Here is a 17,525-nt window from a genome sequence, read left to right on the forward strand (position 1 = left end):
TGTAGTTGTGGTGCACCTTCAAATCATTTCCAAATATGTGGGGCCAATCATTAAAAGGCTCCACCTCTTGAATCTACCATCCAAACGGGCATCACTGGAAGGGAGCGTCTATACGGGGAAGCCGGAATGACCAAGCTTAATGTTATGAAAACACATGGGTTTATTGGAAGGAGAGTGGCAGTCGCATGTAAATAATTATTAACACCATTTGGATTCTGCTTGGCCTCCTACGAGATCAGGGTGTGTACTGGATTCTCCTTCCGCCAAACCAGTTCACCCATAGGTTATAGTTTAGAGAGATACACACTCTCCAATTGTCTTGATTTAACAAGGACGGTCATGGTGAAATCAAGAACTCGGCCACCAAATTATACAATAGCATAAAATAATATGAATATAAACCACAGCTCTGCCAGGGCTTAGTGAGTGCATGCAGCTTTTGTCTTATACGTCTCTGGAATGCTGTCTAAAGGTAAAGGTTTCTCCTTGACATTAAGTCTAGTTGTGTTCGACTCTGGGGAGGAGTGCTCATCTCCATTTCTAAGCTGAAGAGCTGGCATTGTCCGTAGATGTCTCCTAGGTCATGTAGCCTGCATGACTGCATGGAGCACCGTTACCTTCCTGTCAAAGTGGTACCTATTGATCTACTCACATTTACATGCTTTTGAACTGTTAGTTGGCAGAAGTTGGGGCTAACAGTGGGAGCTCACCACAATCCCCGGATTTGAACCACCGACCTTTTGGTCAGCAAGTTAAGCAGCTTGGCGATTTCACCAGCTGCATCACCAGGGCCGTCTGGTTGCACCCAAAAACCTATTTTTTTAATTTCTATAATCTCCTCACACTGAACTGGGAGACACAGGGAAATCACTCAATGAACTTACATCAGAGTTCCCTGGGTCTATTTTCTGCTCCCACTGATAAGATTGGGGCTATATGTGGGAAAGATCCAGAACCCATGCCTTGAGCCAGCCTCACCTATTTAAATGGTCATCATCCCCAAGTATCCGTTGTGTACATTGGACTCATTGTGTTAACCAGAGCCAACTCATTAAGCCCATCAAGGCCTCATTGCATATTGTCACATCACATTGCTTTTTGATTGCGCCCCTCTCAGAGCTGAACCACTGAACAGATTGACACTTAAATGCTCCAATAACAGTTTATTGATTTTCTCACCATGTGAAGGGTCAACCAGTGATGATGTCCAATGGAGTCCTGAGCCACTCAGGACAAGGATCCTAGCCAGTCAATTTTTGAACCAGTCATGCACTGACATGGATTTCTTGAATGCCTGTCAAATGTCACGATTGCGTTATGTCATTACTTTGGAGTGCTTTCTCCCCTGACATCTTTTCTGGCCATTGAGAATAAACCTCTGCTTTTGCCTTCTACCTGTCTGTTTCTGATTTGGCCTTATGGAAAACTAGACACACTGGGGTGCCCGAGCCCACAGTTTTAGAGGAGCTGAAATCACTCAACACTAGTTGTGATGTCAAATCGCATTGGAGAGACACCCCAGTATTTCAATACTGTTCTTTCTAAGGGCCCTTCCAGACAGGCTTTATATTCCAGGATCTGATTGCAGGTTTTCTGCTTATCCCAGATTATCTGGCAGTGTGGACTCACATAATCCAGTTTAAAGCAGAAGACCTGGGATAAGATCCTGGGATATAGGGCCTGTCTGGAAGGGCCTTTAGAAGTTTCTCAAAGGGAAAGATCAATGGTGACAATCCCTGGAAGAAAGCTCCCCAAATTCCATCATGATTGGAGTCAAGCGAGGCAGTCAAGCAGAGGAATGTTGGGTGTGTACATTTGACAAGATCAGGTTCTTGGTTCATCCAGGGTGACAGTGAGACCAAACAGGCCTGACAAAAACCTTATACGAACTGAGTATGCCCTTTAAAAATGCCCTATAAACATTTATTGCGCATGACAGTTCAATCTCATATGTTTGGGAGTTTCCGGAGCACAACACCAGGTTCCTCACTCCTTCTGGTGCCCAGGGCATTGCAATAGGAACATAAGCTGGCCAACAAGGCTGGCAGGGAAAGATCCAGGAAATAAAATATATTATTATCCCATTTAGTAACAGGAAATGTGTCTTGCAACAATCACAATTGCATATTAGGCCATTTGCCCTCACAAATCAAAGCACACAACACAAAAGGATGCGCCTTGGCATATAGCGGGGAATACACAAGCAGCTGTTGCTGAATAAGTGTTTGATTTAATGTCAGGACTCCCCACAAAACCCCAAATCAAGCTTGGTCCAGATCAATCGTAAATAGTATATACGCTGCTCTCTGGATGTGGTGGTCTACAACTCCCATTAGTTCTGTCAGTCTTTTGCCAATCTCTCCCAAACTGTGTAATTATTTAAGCTGGATCATGTGATCCAAGTTTGGCCCAGATCCATCATTGGTGGGATTCATGTGGATCTTGGGATGTAGGTGGACTACAACTTCCATCAACCTCTACCACCCCACCCTCCTCCACCCTAAGCCTCTCAGTGGTTCTCAACCTGGGGTCCCCAGATGTTTTTGGCCTTCAATTCCCAGAAATCCTAACAGCTGATAAACTGGCTGGGATTTCTGGGAGTTGTAGGCCAAAAACATCTGGGGATCCCAGGTTGAGAACCACTGCCTAAGTTGTTTTAAGTTGGATCATGATGGGTCCAGATCAACCACATCATATAGGAGTCAGGGCAGTGGCAATTGGGATGGAGGTGTGATCGGAGGTGACCTCCCCCTAGGACTCTGTAGAAGATAATTCAAAATCAGGGAATTCATAGTTTTGCCAAGGACACTAGGCTGGAATGATACCATAATCCCCTATCTCTCCTCCTGTTTATATGAGTGGACTCCGACTACTCAGTGTTCCTCATAACTTCCATGCCCCCCCCCCCATGAACTCTTATGAGTTCTTATGAACTTTATAGGAACTTTTATAAACTCCTGCTAAACTTTATGAACTTTTATGGACTTGGGGGGGGGGCTGACGTGACTTACCCTTAGACCCTGCATGATTCCCCCTTTTCCTATTAATTCTATGTATGCTTCCTTGCCCCATTCCTCATTCCCTATATGTATGCAAGTCTATATAAGAAAATATGAAGGAAAGGGACCTCTTCGTCAACCAGCAACTCATGGCTCTTGGAGTTTCCAAACTTCCTGAGCCGATAATCCCTTAACAAAGGACTCAACCAGGTCCATTTGCATGGGCAATAAGTAAATTGTCCTCACTACCTCTGAGGATGCTTGCCATAGATGCAGGCAAAACGTCAGGAGAAAATGCCTCTAGAACATGACCATATAGCCCAGAAAAACCTACAACCCAGTGATTCCGGCCATGAAAGCCTTCAACAATACAATAAGTAAATTACTCTATTTGACTAGACTTCAGAGGGCTGATATCCAGGCCATCCAGAATAATGGAGTCTATGGACATACTGGATCATCCAACACGTTTCCCCATCTACGAGGAACCAGGGATTTGTCACCGCCTCCCTGCTGTGCCATATCCTTATTTCCAAAACCAATATCTACTTAATCAACGGACTCCATATTGCAGCATAGTAAGACAAGAGGACCTGGCCTCTCAGGGCCAGAATAGAATGTTAATTCAAGGGACAAAACAATAACACAGACTAGGCTTAAGAGCCTGAAACTATCGCTTGGTCCTTTGGCAAACACTGGTCAACTTAATCCAGTCAACTAGACATTTCTTCATTGTTTCCCTGTTGCCCGCCTCCCTTCTACCTCATTGGCTGGGTGGCCAAAAGCAGGGTCAGGGCCCTCATTGGATCTCCTCCTGGCTTGCTGACATTACAGCCAATCATAGCAAAGCCAGTTTGGGGGGTAGGGAGTGGGCATGGGAACTTTTGAATCTGAAGGCTATATATTTTGCATTTACCAGCCTAGGAGGCATGTTGATTTGTTGGCAAATTACTGCAATCGTCATCCTTTCCAGCTGGAATGAAATAAAACCTCAGTGGTTTTCCTTCCACATGGTGAGACTTTATTTTGGAAAATTAGAGGGAAATCTTCTTGGCGCTTGCCATCTCGCCAGGTGTTCCGGATCCTCCTTTTGGGTCTGGCTGGTCTCTGCCTAGGCAGGGCCTCCCAAATTCGTGTTTGGCATAAGAGGGACGGCCTTCTGTTTGCTGTAGGACTAAGCACGTTAGAGCTGCATCTGCCTCTTCTTCTCCCCCTCCAAGGGCAGGATGGTTGCAGCTGGAATAATAATAATAATAATAATAATAATAATAATAATAATAATAATTTATTTGTACCCCGCTACCATCTCCTCAAGGGCCGAGCCCAAACACAACAATACAAGCAATAAGAAAACATAGACAATAAAATACACAACATTATCAATAAAACAACACGTAATTAAAAACAGTGGGAAGGCCAAATGTAGAGTTAAAATTGGAAATAATGCTGGGACATGAACGAAAGGTGATACTGGTGTTTGTGGAAGGGCATACAAGCAGACTTAAAGAAATGTAAAGTGCTTTGGAGGACAAAGTGCTATGGGTCATTATTCCGGGAAGGCACACTGGAACAGCCACGTCTTCAAGCTCCTCCTGGAGACTGCCAGAGTTGGAGCCTGTCTGATGTCTTTAGGAGGGAGTTCCAGAGTTGAGGGGCCACCACCAAAAAGGCCCTGTCTCTCGTCCCCACCAATCGCACCTGCGATGCTGATGGGATCGAGAGCAGGGCCTCTCCAGATGATCGAAGGGATCGTGTGGGTTCGTATACAGAGATGAATAGACATCTGCTTCTGGGCCTAGGCATGAAACAGCTATGCTTGCCTCGTCTCAGCCTCCAAGGCCAGGGCAGTGGCAGCTGGGATGGATGGAGGACCCGTGATATTATTCTAGGTCTATGCATGATGGATCTATACCTGTCTCTTCTCTCCCTCTGAAGCAAGAGCAGTGGGAATCAAGATCAGAGCCTTTCATCTTCTTATGCTACTAGACATGATGGATCTATGTCTGCCTCTTAGAACTCTCTGCCCCAGAATGCGGTGGAGGCTTCTTTGGAGGCTTTTAAACAGAGTCTGGATGGCCATCTGTCAGGGGTGCTTTGAATGGATTTTCCTGCTTCTTGGCAGGGGGTTGGACTGGATGGTCCACAAGGTCTCTTCCAACTCTGTGATTCTATGTTTCTTCTTCTCTAAATACTTTACCCCCTCCTAGACACATTTTTTAACCAAACCAAATGTAGTTATAAGCCTAGCTTATTAAACCTGGCCAGTTTTCCATTTGCTGATTCGCATGGAACAATCTATCCCTTTGTTCTATTCAACTCTTACTTCAAATTGAGTACTTTCCAAGAAACAACAAACTAGACTTGCAAAAGAAACAACAAAATACCCTATTATATAAAGATTGAGAAATCAGACCCTCCCCCAATTATAAATAATATAATATATACAAATCTATAGTCGTGACTCCACTTGAGCTTGCAGCGATAGAGTGTCTTTGATATGCAGAATTATTTTTATGAAATTATTTTGGAATGTTGTTTAACACCCTGCCAGACCCCAAGAAATGATCCTTTAAAATCGCTATAATTCCCTCACAATGGACTGAGAGATGTGAAGGGAGCACATAATGAAACTCCTGGGCCTCTTTTCCCGTTTCCCCTGATATAATCAGAGCTATCTGTGGGAACGATCCATCTCCCTATTTTTTAATGTCAGGATTCAAACCTGGGAGCGGGGTGAGCTCCCATCTGTCAGCTCCAGCTTCACATGTGGGGACATGAGGGAAGCCTCCCACAGGATGGTCAAACAACATCCCTGGGCAACATCCTTGCAGATGGCCAATTCTCTCACACTAGAAGTGGCTTGCCATTGAAATAGAGCAATTTAAAGCAACTACAGATAGTGAGATCCAGGCTGCAGATAGCGAAAACCAAAATGTGGATACCGAGCCCCAATACACAGTTACCAGTACTGCCTGCAGGCCACCTTATGAAACTGTGCGCCTGGCGAGATTTTTTATTTATCGTGTCATCAGCAACCATTGTATTACAATTCTAACAGAGCAAAACAAACACAGAGATTAAAAAGAAAAAGAAAAAAGAAAAAAAAGAAAAAAAAAGAAAAAAAAAACCACACAGATTTTGTAAATTTGGTATTTGGTTAAATGTCCTTTGACCAGTATCTGGCCACTTGGAGTGCCTCTGGGGTTGCCGCAAGAAGGTCCTCCATCGTGCATGTGGCAGGGCTCAGGGTGCATTGCAGCAGGTGGTCAGTGGTTTGTTCTTCTCCGCACTCGCATGCTGAGGATTCCACCCTGTAGCCCCATTTCTTAAGATTGGCTCTGCATCTCGTGGTGCCAGAGCGCAATCTGTTCAGCGCCTTCCAAGTTGCCCAGTCTTCTGAGTGCCCAGGGGGGAGTCTCTCATCTGGTATCACCCATGAATTGAGGTGCTGGGTTTGGGCCTGCCACTTTTGGACTCTCGCTTGCTGGGGTGTTCCAGCGAGTGTCTCTGTAGATCTAAGAAAACTATGTCTTGATTTAAGTCGTTGACGTGCTGGCTGATACCCAAACAGGGGATGAGCTGGAGATGTCTCTGCCTTGGTCCTTTCACTATTGGCTGCTACTTCCCGGCGGATGTCAGGTGGTGCAATACCGGCTAAGCAGTGTAATTTCTCCAGTGGTGTGGGGCGCAGACACCCCGTGATAATGCGGCATGTCTCATTAAGAGCCACATCCACTGTTTTAGTGTGATGAGATGTGTTCCACACTGGGCATGCATACCCGGCAGCAGAGTAGCATAGCGCAAGGGCAGATGTCTTCACTGTGTCTGGTTGTGATCCCCAGGTTGTGCCAGTCAGCTTTCGTATGATGTTGTTTCTAGCGCCCACTTTTTGTTTGATGTTCAGGCAGTGCTTCTTGTAGGTCAGAGCACGGTCCAAAGTGACTCCCAGGTATTTGGGTGCGCTGCAATGCTCCAGTGGGATTCCTTCCCAGGTAATCCTCAGAGCTCGGGATGCTTGTCTGTTCTTAAGGTGAAAGGCGCATGTCTGTGTTTTAGATGGATTAGGGATCAGCTGGTTTTCCCTGTAATAGGCAGTAAGAGCATCTAGAGCTTCGGAGAGCTTCTGTTCTACCATCTCAAAGCTCCCTGCTTGAGCAGTAATGGCACGATCATCAGCATAGATGAAACTCTCTGTCCCTTCTGGCAGTGGCTGGTCATTTGTGTAGATGTTGAACATGGATGGAGCAAGCACGCTCCCCTGAGGCAGGCCGTTCTTCTGTTTCCGCCATCTGCTTCTCTGGCCCTGGAACTCAACAAAAAAGCTCCTGTTTTGTAGCAGGTTTCCTATGAGGCGGGTGAGGTGGTAGTCCTTTGTGATATTATACATTTTTCTCAGGAGGAGGCGGTGGTTCACAGTATCATAGGCTGCTGACAAGTCTATGAAGACAGCTCCTGTGATCTGTTGCCTTTCAAAGCCATCTTCTATGTGCTGGGTCAGGTTCAGCACTTGCGATGTGCAGCTTTTGCCTTTTCTGAAGCCAGCTTGCTGTGGGATCAGACAGGGGTCTATATTTTCCATAATTCTATGCAAAATAAGTCTCTCCAGAACTTTGTAGAGGTGGCACAACAGGGAGATTGGCTTTTTGGGTCATTACGGTCTTTGCCTGGCTTCAAGATGGCGATGACTCTTGCTTTCCTCCAGATTTTGGGGATCTGACAGGATGCAGTGCAGTTGTTCATCAGCTCCAGCAGCCAGCGCCTTGCTTTTGGACCAAAGTTCTTGATTTGTTCCATCCGTAGATCATCCAAGCCAGCTGCTTTGCCATTCTTACATTTGTTGAGAGCCATGTCCAATTCAGTAGATGTAAAGGGTTCATGGAGGTTGTTGTTCTCAATCTCTGGTTGTCTGGCTATTGGTTTCTTTCCTACTTTGGTGGCGAGGTTGGGTTTCCCATTCTTCAAGAGTTGGTGTGCTATCTGATCTGCCTTTATGTTGGCATGGGTATTAGTTTGTGAGGGATCGTTGCTCAGCCGTCTCAGCAGCCTCCACGCCTTCTGGCTGCTCCTGCCCATGTCGACCTCTGTGATCAACTTGATCCACTGTTCTTTCTTGGCTTCAGAGATGGAGGACACAATGCTCTGCGCTGCCTGAAGAGTCTGCTCACTGAATGGGTCTTCGTTGTGGAGCCTGTTTCAGGAGTAATGCCCTGGAGGTAGCCTTCGGGCTGAGAGGGGCGGTCAATAAATGCAAAAAATAAATAAAATAAATAAATAAAAATAAATTCTGCAGCCTCTCGGTATAGAGGCCCGTGAGCAGGTTTTCACTATTTCAATAAAATGTTCGTATTCCTCAGGGATTGGCGCGACCGATGTGATCATGTCGTCTAACATGTCTGAGAATTTAGTCCAATTTGCCTTTCTGAAGTTGTATCTTCGTTTAAATCGAACTTCCTGAGGCCTTATTGTTGGGAACAGTTGGCATATTATTGGTCGGTGCTGTGTGTTTGGGATTGGTGGTCCCACTGATTTGGTGCATTGCTGTACGATGCTGTCGCTCACAAATAAGAGGTCTGGGTTATAACCTCGGTGCCATCTCCCGCTGTTGTAGGATGGTGGGAGCTTGCTATCATGGATGAGTGATAGTTTGTGCAGTTCAGACCAGGACAGGACAGCCTCTCCATTTCTGTCCTCTTGGGCATAGTCCCATACATGGCTATGGCTGTTGAAGTCACCAATTACTACCGCCCTTTGGTGCCTGTCAAAGTTCTCGGGGGAGGAGAAGCAGAAATCTTCATTTGGGGGCTTGTACACAGAGGTGATGGTGATGTTATTAAGCTCTACTGTTATAACCTCGATATTGTTTTCTTCAGTGTTGTGGGCACTGCTGACTTGGAGGCCTGGTTTGACAAAGACAGCACTTCCATACTGCGCATGTGGTCTTTCCGCTACTAGGATCATTCCTGGAACTTTGGGTCGTTTCTGTCGTTCATCCCTGTGTGTTTCTTGGACACACAGCACGTCACATTTCTTATCTCGGCACAGTTCATAGAGCAGTTGTTCTTTGGCAGCTGACATGCCTTCGATGTTGATTGCGATTATTGTCATGGTTGGTCCTGAAAAGGACCGTTGGTTGTTTTGCTTCCTTGTTTGCATGCTTCAAGTCGTCTCTGGTTGCTTCTGGGTTGAGAGAATCGGCCGTCTACGAAGACGTTGCCCAGGGGACGCCCGGATGTCTTGCAATCCTGCGAGGAGGCTTCTCTCATGTCCCCCCCTCTCATGCCTGGCGAGATGAAGAAGCTAAACAAATGTTTCCAAATAAATCTCACCAAGTTGAAGGCATTAATTAAAGCTCGCGGTAATCTGAGTAAGTAAGTTGAGATACCATAACATTGCAAAACATAAATTTTTATACAGTTAAATCCTTTGGAACCGGCTTTGCCATGATTGGCTAGGCTCCATTGACAGCTGAGGGAGGATTCCCTGCAGAGGCGGGACTGCAGTACCTGCCGGCCAATGTATTAAGTCGGGTTACATTGTATTAGGAATATTAACTATGGATTAGTTGTTAGATATGGTTAGTCTTACCCCTCTGTCTAATAGGCCAATAGGAGAGCATTCCCCACTCCCAATGCAGATTCTCACTCTCCAATGGCTGATCAGGGGCTGGATGGAAACTTTTGACATAGGAGATACTATTTTATGATTGAATTAAATTGTCCATGCTTTGGGACAAACAATGAAGAGCCATCAGGTTCCATGTGATTTATTGTTAGATGATTGTGATATGAGTCCCCAGCGAATGGGTCCAGTGATTTTGTCAATGTTAATTGTTTCCAAATGCCAGCTGAGATCTTTTGGCATGGCACCCAGTGTGCCGATGACCATTGGGATCCCCTGGACTGGTTTATGCCAGAGCCTGCTTGCAGTTCGATTTTGAGGCCCTGATAATAGCTAAGTTTTTCCTGTTGTTTTTCCTCAATGCGACTGTTACCTGCTATGGAGACATCGGTAATCTAAACTGTTTTCTTTTCCACAATCATGATGTCTGGCGTATTGCGTTCCAAAACTTTGTCAGTCTGGATTCGAAAGTCCCACAGTATTTTGTGTGTTCATTTTCCACTACCTTTGCAGGTTTATTATCCCACCAGTTATCTACTACTACTACTACTACTACTACTGGGTTGGCCATGTTCTAGAGGCATTTTCTCCTGATGTTTTGCCTGCATCTATGGCAAGCATCCTCAGAGGTAATGAAGTCAGTTGGAACTAGGAAAATAGGTTTATATATCTGTGGAATGACCAGGGTGGGACAAAGGACTTATGTCTGCTGGAGCTAGGTGTGAATGTTTCAACTGACCACCTTGATTAGCATATAATGGCTTGGAAGTGCCTGGGGGGAATCTTTTGTTGAGAGTGATTTGATGTGCCTGATTGTTTACTCTCTGTTGTTTTGCTGTTGTGATTTTTGAGTTTTTTAATACTGGTAGCCAGATTTTGTTCATTTTCATGGTTTCTTCCTTTCTGTTGAAATTGTCCACATGCTTGTGGATGTGGTACTACTACTACTACTACTACTAATAATAATAATAATAATAAAACTTTATTTGTACCCCGCTACCATCTCCCCATGGGACTTGGTGCGGCTTACATGAGGCCAAGCCCAAAATACATCAAACAACATCAATAACACAACATTAATAAAACAAATAAATACAAATCATATAAATCACATAACAAAACAACTATCAATAGTGACATATAAACAGTTTTAAAATGTATAGATTAAAATGTAATAGATTAAAATTGAAAATATGCTGACGTGAACAGGTAAAAATATAACTGGATAGGATTTTTCAGAGAGAAACGAGGGAACAACAATCCATCCTACTGGCAGGTGGTACTTGTGACATAAATTCCAATGAACGATTTAGGCCAGAGTTGTGCCTCTGTTTGTAGTCTGTTTGTGCGATTTTCAGCAGCTGAGGATATGGTCCATAGTTTCATCAGCTTCCTTGCACAGTCTGCATTTTGGGTCATCAGCTGATTTTTCAATCCTGGTCTTAATAGCATTTGTTCCGATGGCTTATTATTATTATTATCATTATCATTATTATTATTAAATGCTAATCAAGGTAGCCAATTGCAACTTTCACATGTACCTCATGCAGACAAGAATACTTTCTCTCACCCTGGACATCATTCCACAGATATATAAACCCCACTTGCCTAGTTTCCAACAGACCCCACAACCTCTGAGGATGCCAGCCATATTTGTGGGTGAAACGTCAGGAGAGAATGTTTCTGGAACATGGCCAGACAACCCGGAATACTCACAGTAATCTATTATTATTATTATGTTTGTCAATACCCCACTTTTTCCTCCTCAAGGAGATTCAAAGCAGTTTACCTTAAAAGAATTTCAATACAATTTGAAATCTACAAATACACAAACAATGAGACTGAATTAAAGTTAAAGGGTATTTTAAAAATTGAATTAAAATCCATCAAAACATTCAAACTGCATTCATTCTACAGTGTAGATGCACCAAAGTACAGCTTCCAGGATTCTATAGCACTGAGTTATGACAGTTCAAGTGAGGGTGCAAAACTGAATGAGGGCCTTTTCACACAGGCCCTATATCCCAGGATCTGATCCCAGGTTTTTTGTTTATCCCAGATTATCTGGCAGTGCAGACTCATTTAATCCTGTTGAAAGCAGATCAAATCCTGAGCCCTTACTTTTACAATGTAAATGCATCCAAAGAAGGAAGCATCCCACCTGACTGGCACAACCTGGGGATCACAACCAGGCACAGTGAAGACATCTGCCCTTGCGCTTTGCTATTCTGCTGTTGAGTATGCATGCCCAGTGTGGAACACATCTCACCATGCTAAAACAGTGGATGTGGCTCTTAATGAGACATGCTGCATTATTACGGGGTGTCTGTGCCCTACACCACTGGAGAAATTACACTGCTTAGCCGGTATTGCACCACCTGACATCCGCCAGGAAGTAGCAGCCAATAGTGAAAGGACCAAGGCAGAGATATCTCCAGCTCATCCCTTGTTTGGGTATCAGCCAGCATGCCAACGACTTAAATCTAGAAATACTTTTCTAATATCTACAGAGACACTCACTGGAACATCTCAGCGAGCGAGAGTCCAAAAGTGGCAGGCTCAAACCCAGAACCTCAACCAATGGCTGATACCAAATGAGAGACTCCCTCCTGGGCACACAGAGGACTAGGCGACCTGGAAGGCGCTGAACAGACTGCGCTCTGGCACCACGAGATGCAGAGCCAACCTCAAGAAATGGGGCCACAAAGTGGAATCCACGACATGCGAGTGTGGAGAGGAGCAAACCACTGACTACTTGCTGCAATGCAACCTGAGCCCTGCCACATGCACCATGGAGGACCTTCTTAGGGCAACACCAGAGGCACTTCAGGTGGCCAGATACTGGTCAAAGGACATTTAATCAACTACCAAACTTGCAAATTTTGTGTTTTGTCTGTCTGTTTGTTTTGTTCTGTTAGAAATGTAATACAATTGACTGGTTGCCCTGACACGACAAATAAATACCCAACTACAAATCCCATGATCCTATAGCATTGAGCCATGGCTGCTAAACTGGCGTCAGGCTGCATTTATTCTACAGTGCAGATGCGCCCAAAGAAAGCCGAATTCCTTTGCGCGGCCACTTGCAAAGGTATATTTTGATTTGCATGGAGGGAGGATCAATGGGGTGGAAAAGTAACAGCTTGCAATGGTGGAAACGGGGGGGGGGGGAGGGGGGAGGGAGGAAGCATTTCCCCCCTCCCATTTCCACCTTCTCCGCTTCCTTTCCCTAGGAGGAAGTGACACAGATTTGCAACCGGGTCAAGCCCACCTCTTTTTGGCTTTCCCCACCTCCGAAAGTTGCAATCTCCCCCTTTTTTGCAGGGTCTTCTTGCAATGGGGAGGTGGGGGCTGCTATGGAGACCCTTGGGCTGTAAAAAGCCCCCGGTGTGGAGACCGAAGGTGAGTAGCCAAGTCCCTTTGGGAGAGCTGCAAAAAACAAAAAAGCAGTGGCAAGGTTGCCTCGTGGGGTTGTTTTTCTCCTTCCAAGCCTGGGAATGTGCAAGTTGGCGCGTGCGCAGAGTGGGGAAGTCTCCCAAGGGGGCATTTGCAGCACGCGCTGGGCAAACTTGGGCCCTCCAGGGGTTTTGGACTTCCACTCCCACCATTCCTAACAGCCTCAGGCCCAGGGGGCCTGAGGCTGTTAGGAATGGTGGGAGTGGAAGTCCAAAACCCCTGGAGGGCCCAAGTTTGCCCATGCCTGGGATAGATGTCCCTTATGGTCTCTTCCAAATCGATGCTTCTTTGACTTATGCCTCCTATACTCCTGTTAGAAGCAACTTTTCCCACCTTCCCCATCTGTAAACAAGCACCATAACATAAAGAAATAAGGAAGTTGGACTTCTCACTTGAAGGAATGTTGTAGTTCCGCTCACTTCTTGTCATTCCTGTTGTGTTCCTTTCTGACTCATGGTTTTCTTGGAAAGATTGGTTCTGAAGTGGGATTTGCACAAGGTCATGAAGCCCCTTCTACACTGTCATCTAGTCCATATTATAGAATCATTGAGTTGGAAGAGACCTCATGGGCCATCCAGTCCAACCCCCTGCCAAGAAACAGGAAAATTGCATTCAAAGCACCCCCGACAGATGGCCATCCAGCCTCTGTTTAAAAGCCTCCAAAGAAGGAGCCTCCACTACATTCTGAGGAAGAGAGTTCCACTCCTGAACAGCTCTCACAGGAAGTTCTTCCTAATGTTCAGGTAGAATATCTTTTCTTGTAGTTTGAAGCCATTGTTCCACGTCTCCAGGGCAGCAGAAAACAAGCTTGCTCCTTCCTCCCTATGACTTCCTCTTTCATTCTTATACATGGCTACCATCTCTCCTCTCAGCCTTCTCTTCTTCAGGCTAAACATGTCCTGCTCTTTAAGTTGCTCCTCATAGGGCTTGTTCTCAAGACCCTTGATCATTTTAGTTGCCCTACTTTGGACACTTCCCAGCTTGTCAACATCTCCCTTCAATTGTGGTGCCTACAATTGAACACAGTATTCCAAATGTTGTTTACTGTTGTAAACACGGATTCTAAATGGTTCTAAAATATGTAAACATCAGTTTAATGCAACTAAACCATCAAAACGACATAAATCACTTAATAGTAGCTAGCAAAGTTAAAGACCGAGTGTAGACACTGTTGTGAATTCTTCCTCCCATGGCAGGTTTCTAGTCCAATCAAAGCTCATCATGTCTCCTCTCAGCCTTCTCTTCTTCAGGCTAAACATGCCCAGCTCTTTAAGCCATTCCTCATAGGACTTGTTCTCCAGACCCTTGATCATTTTTGTCACCCTCCTCTGGACACATTCCAGCTTGTCAACATCTCCCTTCAATTGTGGTGCCCAGAACTGGAGACAGTGTGATTTCAGGTGTGGTCTAACCAAGGCAAATTAGAGGGGTAGCATGACTTCCCTGTATCTAGACACTAGACTCCTATTGATGCAGGTCAAAATCCCATTGGCTTTTTCCCATTATCTGCTTTTATCAAATCAGATAATCCACATTATCTGCTTTGCACTGAAATCCCATTGAAAAAAGCAAGTGGGATTTTGGCCTGCATCAATAGGAGTCTAGTGTCTAGACCAGGCATGCTCAAACTGTGGCCCTCCAGCTGTTTGGGCCTTTCTTTGGTTCTCCATTTCCTCGCATATACGATTCTAACTGCTGTCCTCAAGTAGCAGAATAGTCTGTCATTATTTTTTGTATATCTAACATTCCTAGAAGGAATAATTCAGGTTTTAATTCATTTTCTGCATTTTTTCTTGTATATCCCTCCATCCCTCCAGGATGGTCCCTTGGGTAACATCCCTGAAGACAGCGAATTCTCTCACACCAGAAGTGACTTGCAGTTTCTCAAGTCGCTTCAGACACAGAAAAAAAATATCACCAGACTACTCCTTCCAAGAGACCTTAGCATTGAGCTGTGACAGTTAAAGTGGTATTGAACTGTATTAATTTTAAAGTGTAGATGTACCCTTCTTAGAATCATAGAGTTGGAAGAAACCTCATGGGCCATCTGGTCCAACCCCCTGCCAAGAAGCAGGAATATTGCATTCAAATCACCCCTGACAGATGGCCATCCAGCCTCTGTTTAAAAGCTTCCAAAAAAGGAGCCTCCACCACACTCCGGGGCAGAGAGTTCCACTGCTGAACGGCTCTCACAGTCAGGAAGTTCTTCCTAATGTTCAGATGGAATCTCCTTTCTTGTAGTTTGAAGCCATTGTTCCTTATCCTAATCTCCATGGAAGCAGTAAACAAGCTTGCTCCCTCCTCCCTGTGCCTTCCTCTCACATATTTATACATGGCTATCACATCCCCTCTCATCCTTCTCTTCTTCAGGCTAAACATGCCCAGCTCCTTAAACCACTCCTCATAGGGCTTGTTCTCCAGACCCTTGATCATTTTAGTCGCCCTCCTCTGGACACATTCCAGCTTGTCAATATCTCTCTCGAATTGTGGTGCCCAGAATTGGACACAATATTCCAGGCAACACTTACTTATTACACTTACTTTGCACATAAAGAAGGAACATCAAGGATATACAGTCAAAAATGACAAACACATAATACTATTAATTACCCCCCTTCCATCAAAGGGCAGGGCATCAAACATATACAATCGTAGATAATAAAACATAATACTAACATTTCTTTATTACTCCCTTTCCATCAAAGGCTGGAACATCAAATATATAAGATCAAAGACAATAAAGCACAATACAAACATGTATTTTATTACTCTCTTTCCATTGGAGACTGGAACATCAATTGCATACAATCAAAGACAACAAACTCCAGGGCCCGTCCAGTCCAACTCCATTCTGTCAGAAAGGAAGGCACAATCAAAGCACTCTGGCAGATATCCATCCAGGAGACTCAGCCACACTCCCAGGCAGCATATTCCACTTGTATTTCCATATACAGTATGTACATAAGGAAATATCTTGGAGATGGGACCCAGATCTAAACATGAAATGTATTTAATTTTGCACAAAGAATCAATTTGGGCCAGCTAACATCTCCCAACAAAGGATTCCCCAGGCAGTAACCAGCCAGGCTTTGAAGCTGCAAGATTTTTTTTTTTGTCGTGTCAGAAGCTGCAAGTTGCTTCTGGTGTGAGAGAATTGGCCGCCTGCAAGGACGTTGCCCAGGGGACGCCCGGATGTTTTGATGTTTTTACCATCCTTGTGGGAGGCTTCTCTCATGTCCCCGCATGAGGAGCTGGAGCTGATAGAGGGAGCCCATCCGTGCTCTCCCCGGATTCGAACCTGCAACCTGTCGGTCTTCAGTCCTGCCAGCACAGGTTTAACCCACTGCAAGATCATTCAATGGTAATCAAGCTTGCCAATTGCAATATTCATACTTGCCTCAAGCAGACAAGAGTTCTTTCTCCCACCCTGGACATTATTCCACAGATATATAAACCTCGCTTGCCTAGTTTCCAACAGACCTCACAACCTGTGAGGATGCCAGCCATAGATGTGGGTGAAACATCAGGAGATAATGCTTCTGGAGCATGGCCATACAGCCCGGAGAACTCACAGCAACCCAGTGATCCCGGCCATGGAAGCCTTCAACAACACAGTTTTGCACAAAGTTTTAAATAATCTTGTGCCTGAAACAACTTTTGTGTGCATTGAACCATCAGAAAGCAAAGGTGTCACTGTCTCAGCCAGTTCTGTGGACAATTTTGGAGTATTTAGGATTTTGCCAATCTGGATAAGGGATGCTCAACATATACTGGGTCAGCTCCAAAGTATAAAACACATCCTGCAAGCTTTCACTCTTTCACTGGTCTCTGTATTTAGAGAGACATTTGAAAATAATACAGGAGACTTAAGGCAACAATGTTATTGTCCCATTTTCTCTGAGATGTTACTGTGTTGTCAACTAAGATAGTATCGAGGGATCTCAATACTGGCAAAGTCTCATTGTGTTTCCCTTTAGATCAGGGGTCCTTGAACTTTTTAAACAGAGGGCCAGGTCACAGTCCTTCAAACTGTTGGAGGGCCGGATTATAATTTGAAAAAAAAAGTGAATGAATTCCTATGCACACTGCACATATCTTATTTGTAGTGCAAAGAACACTTTAAAACAATACAATAATTAAAATGAAGAACAATTTTAACAAATATAAACTTATTAGTATTTCAATGGGAGGTGTGAGCCCACTTTTGGTTGAAGAGATAGGATTGTTGTTGTTGTTGTTGTTGTTGTTGTGTGCATTGAAGTCGTTTCAGACTTAGGTTGACCCTGAGCGAGGGCCAGGTAAATGACTTTGGAGGGCCGTATCTGGCCCCCGAGCCTTAGTTAGAGGACCCCTGCTTTAGATCCTCAGGAGAAATAAGCCACGTATTCCATCCTCAATCTTGTGAGGGCCATGATGTATCGGCGAATAATGTGTGCAGATCCCAGTAAGGTG

The 17,525-nt window shown here is 44.8% G+C and overlaps 1 protein-coding gene across 1 annotated transcript in view; it reads left to right on the forward strand.

The window, feature by feature from the left end:
- Positions 1-12,864: 12,864 nt before the first annotated feature.
- The window catches only part of LOC132765249 (carnitine O-acetyltransferase-like), a 57,074-nt gene continuing 52,413 nt past the window's right edge, over positions 12,865-17,525 (forward strand). The window contains exon 1 of the mRNA XM_067465290.1: positions 12,865-13,019. Within this exon, the coding sequence (XP_067321391.1) occupies positions 12,954-13,019 (66 nt within the window). The 5' untranslated portion in view covers positions 12,865-12,953. The remainder of the gene's footprint in view (positions 13,020-17,525) is intronic.

This window comes from Anolis sagrei, chromosome 2 (assembly GCF_037176765.1).
Source record: "Anolis sagrei isolate rAnoSag1 chromosome 2, rAnoSag1.mat, whole genome shotgun sequence".
Classification (NCBI taxonomy): Eukaryota; Metazoa; Chordata; class Lepidosauria; order Squamata; family Dactyloidae; genus Anolis; species Anolis sagrei.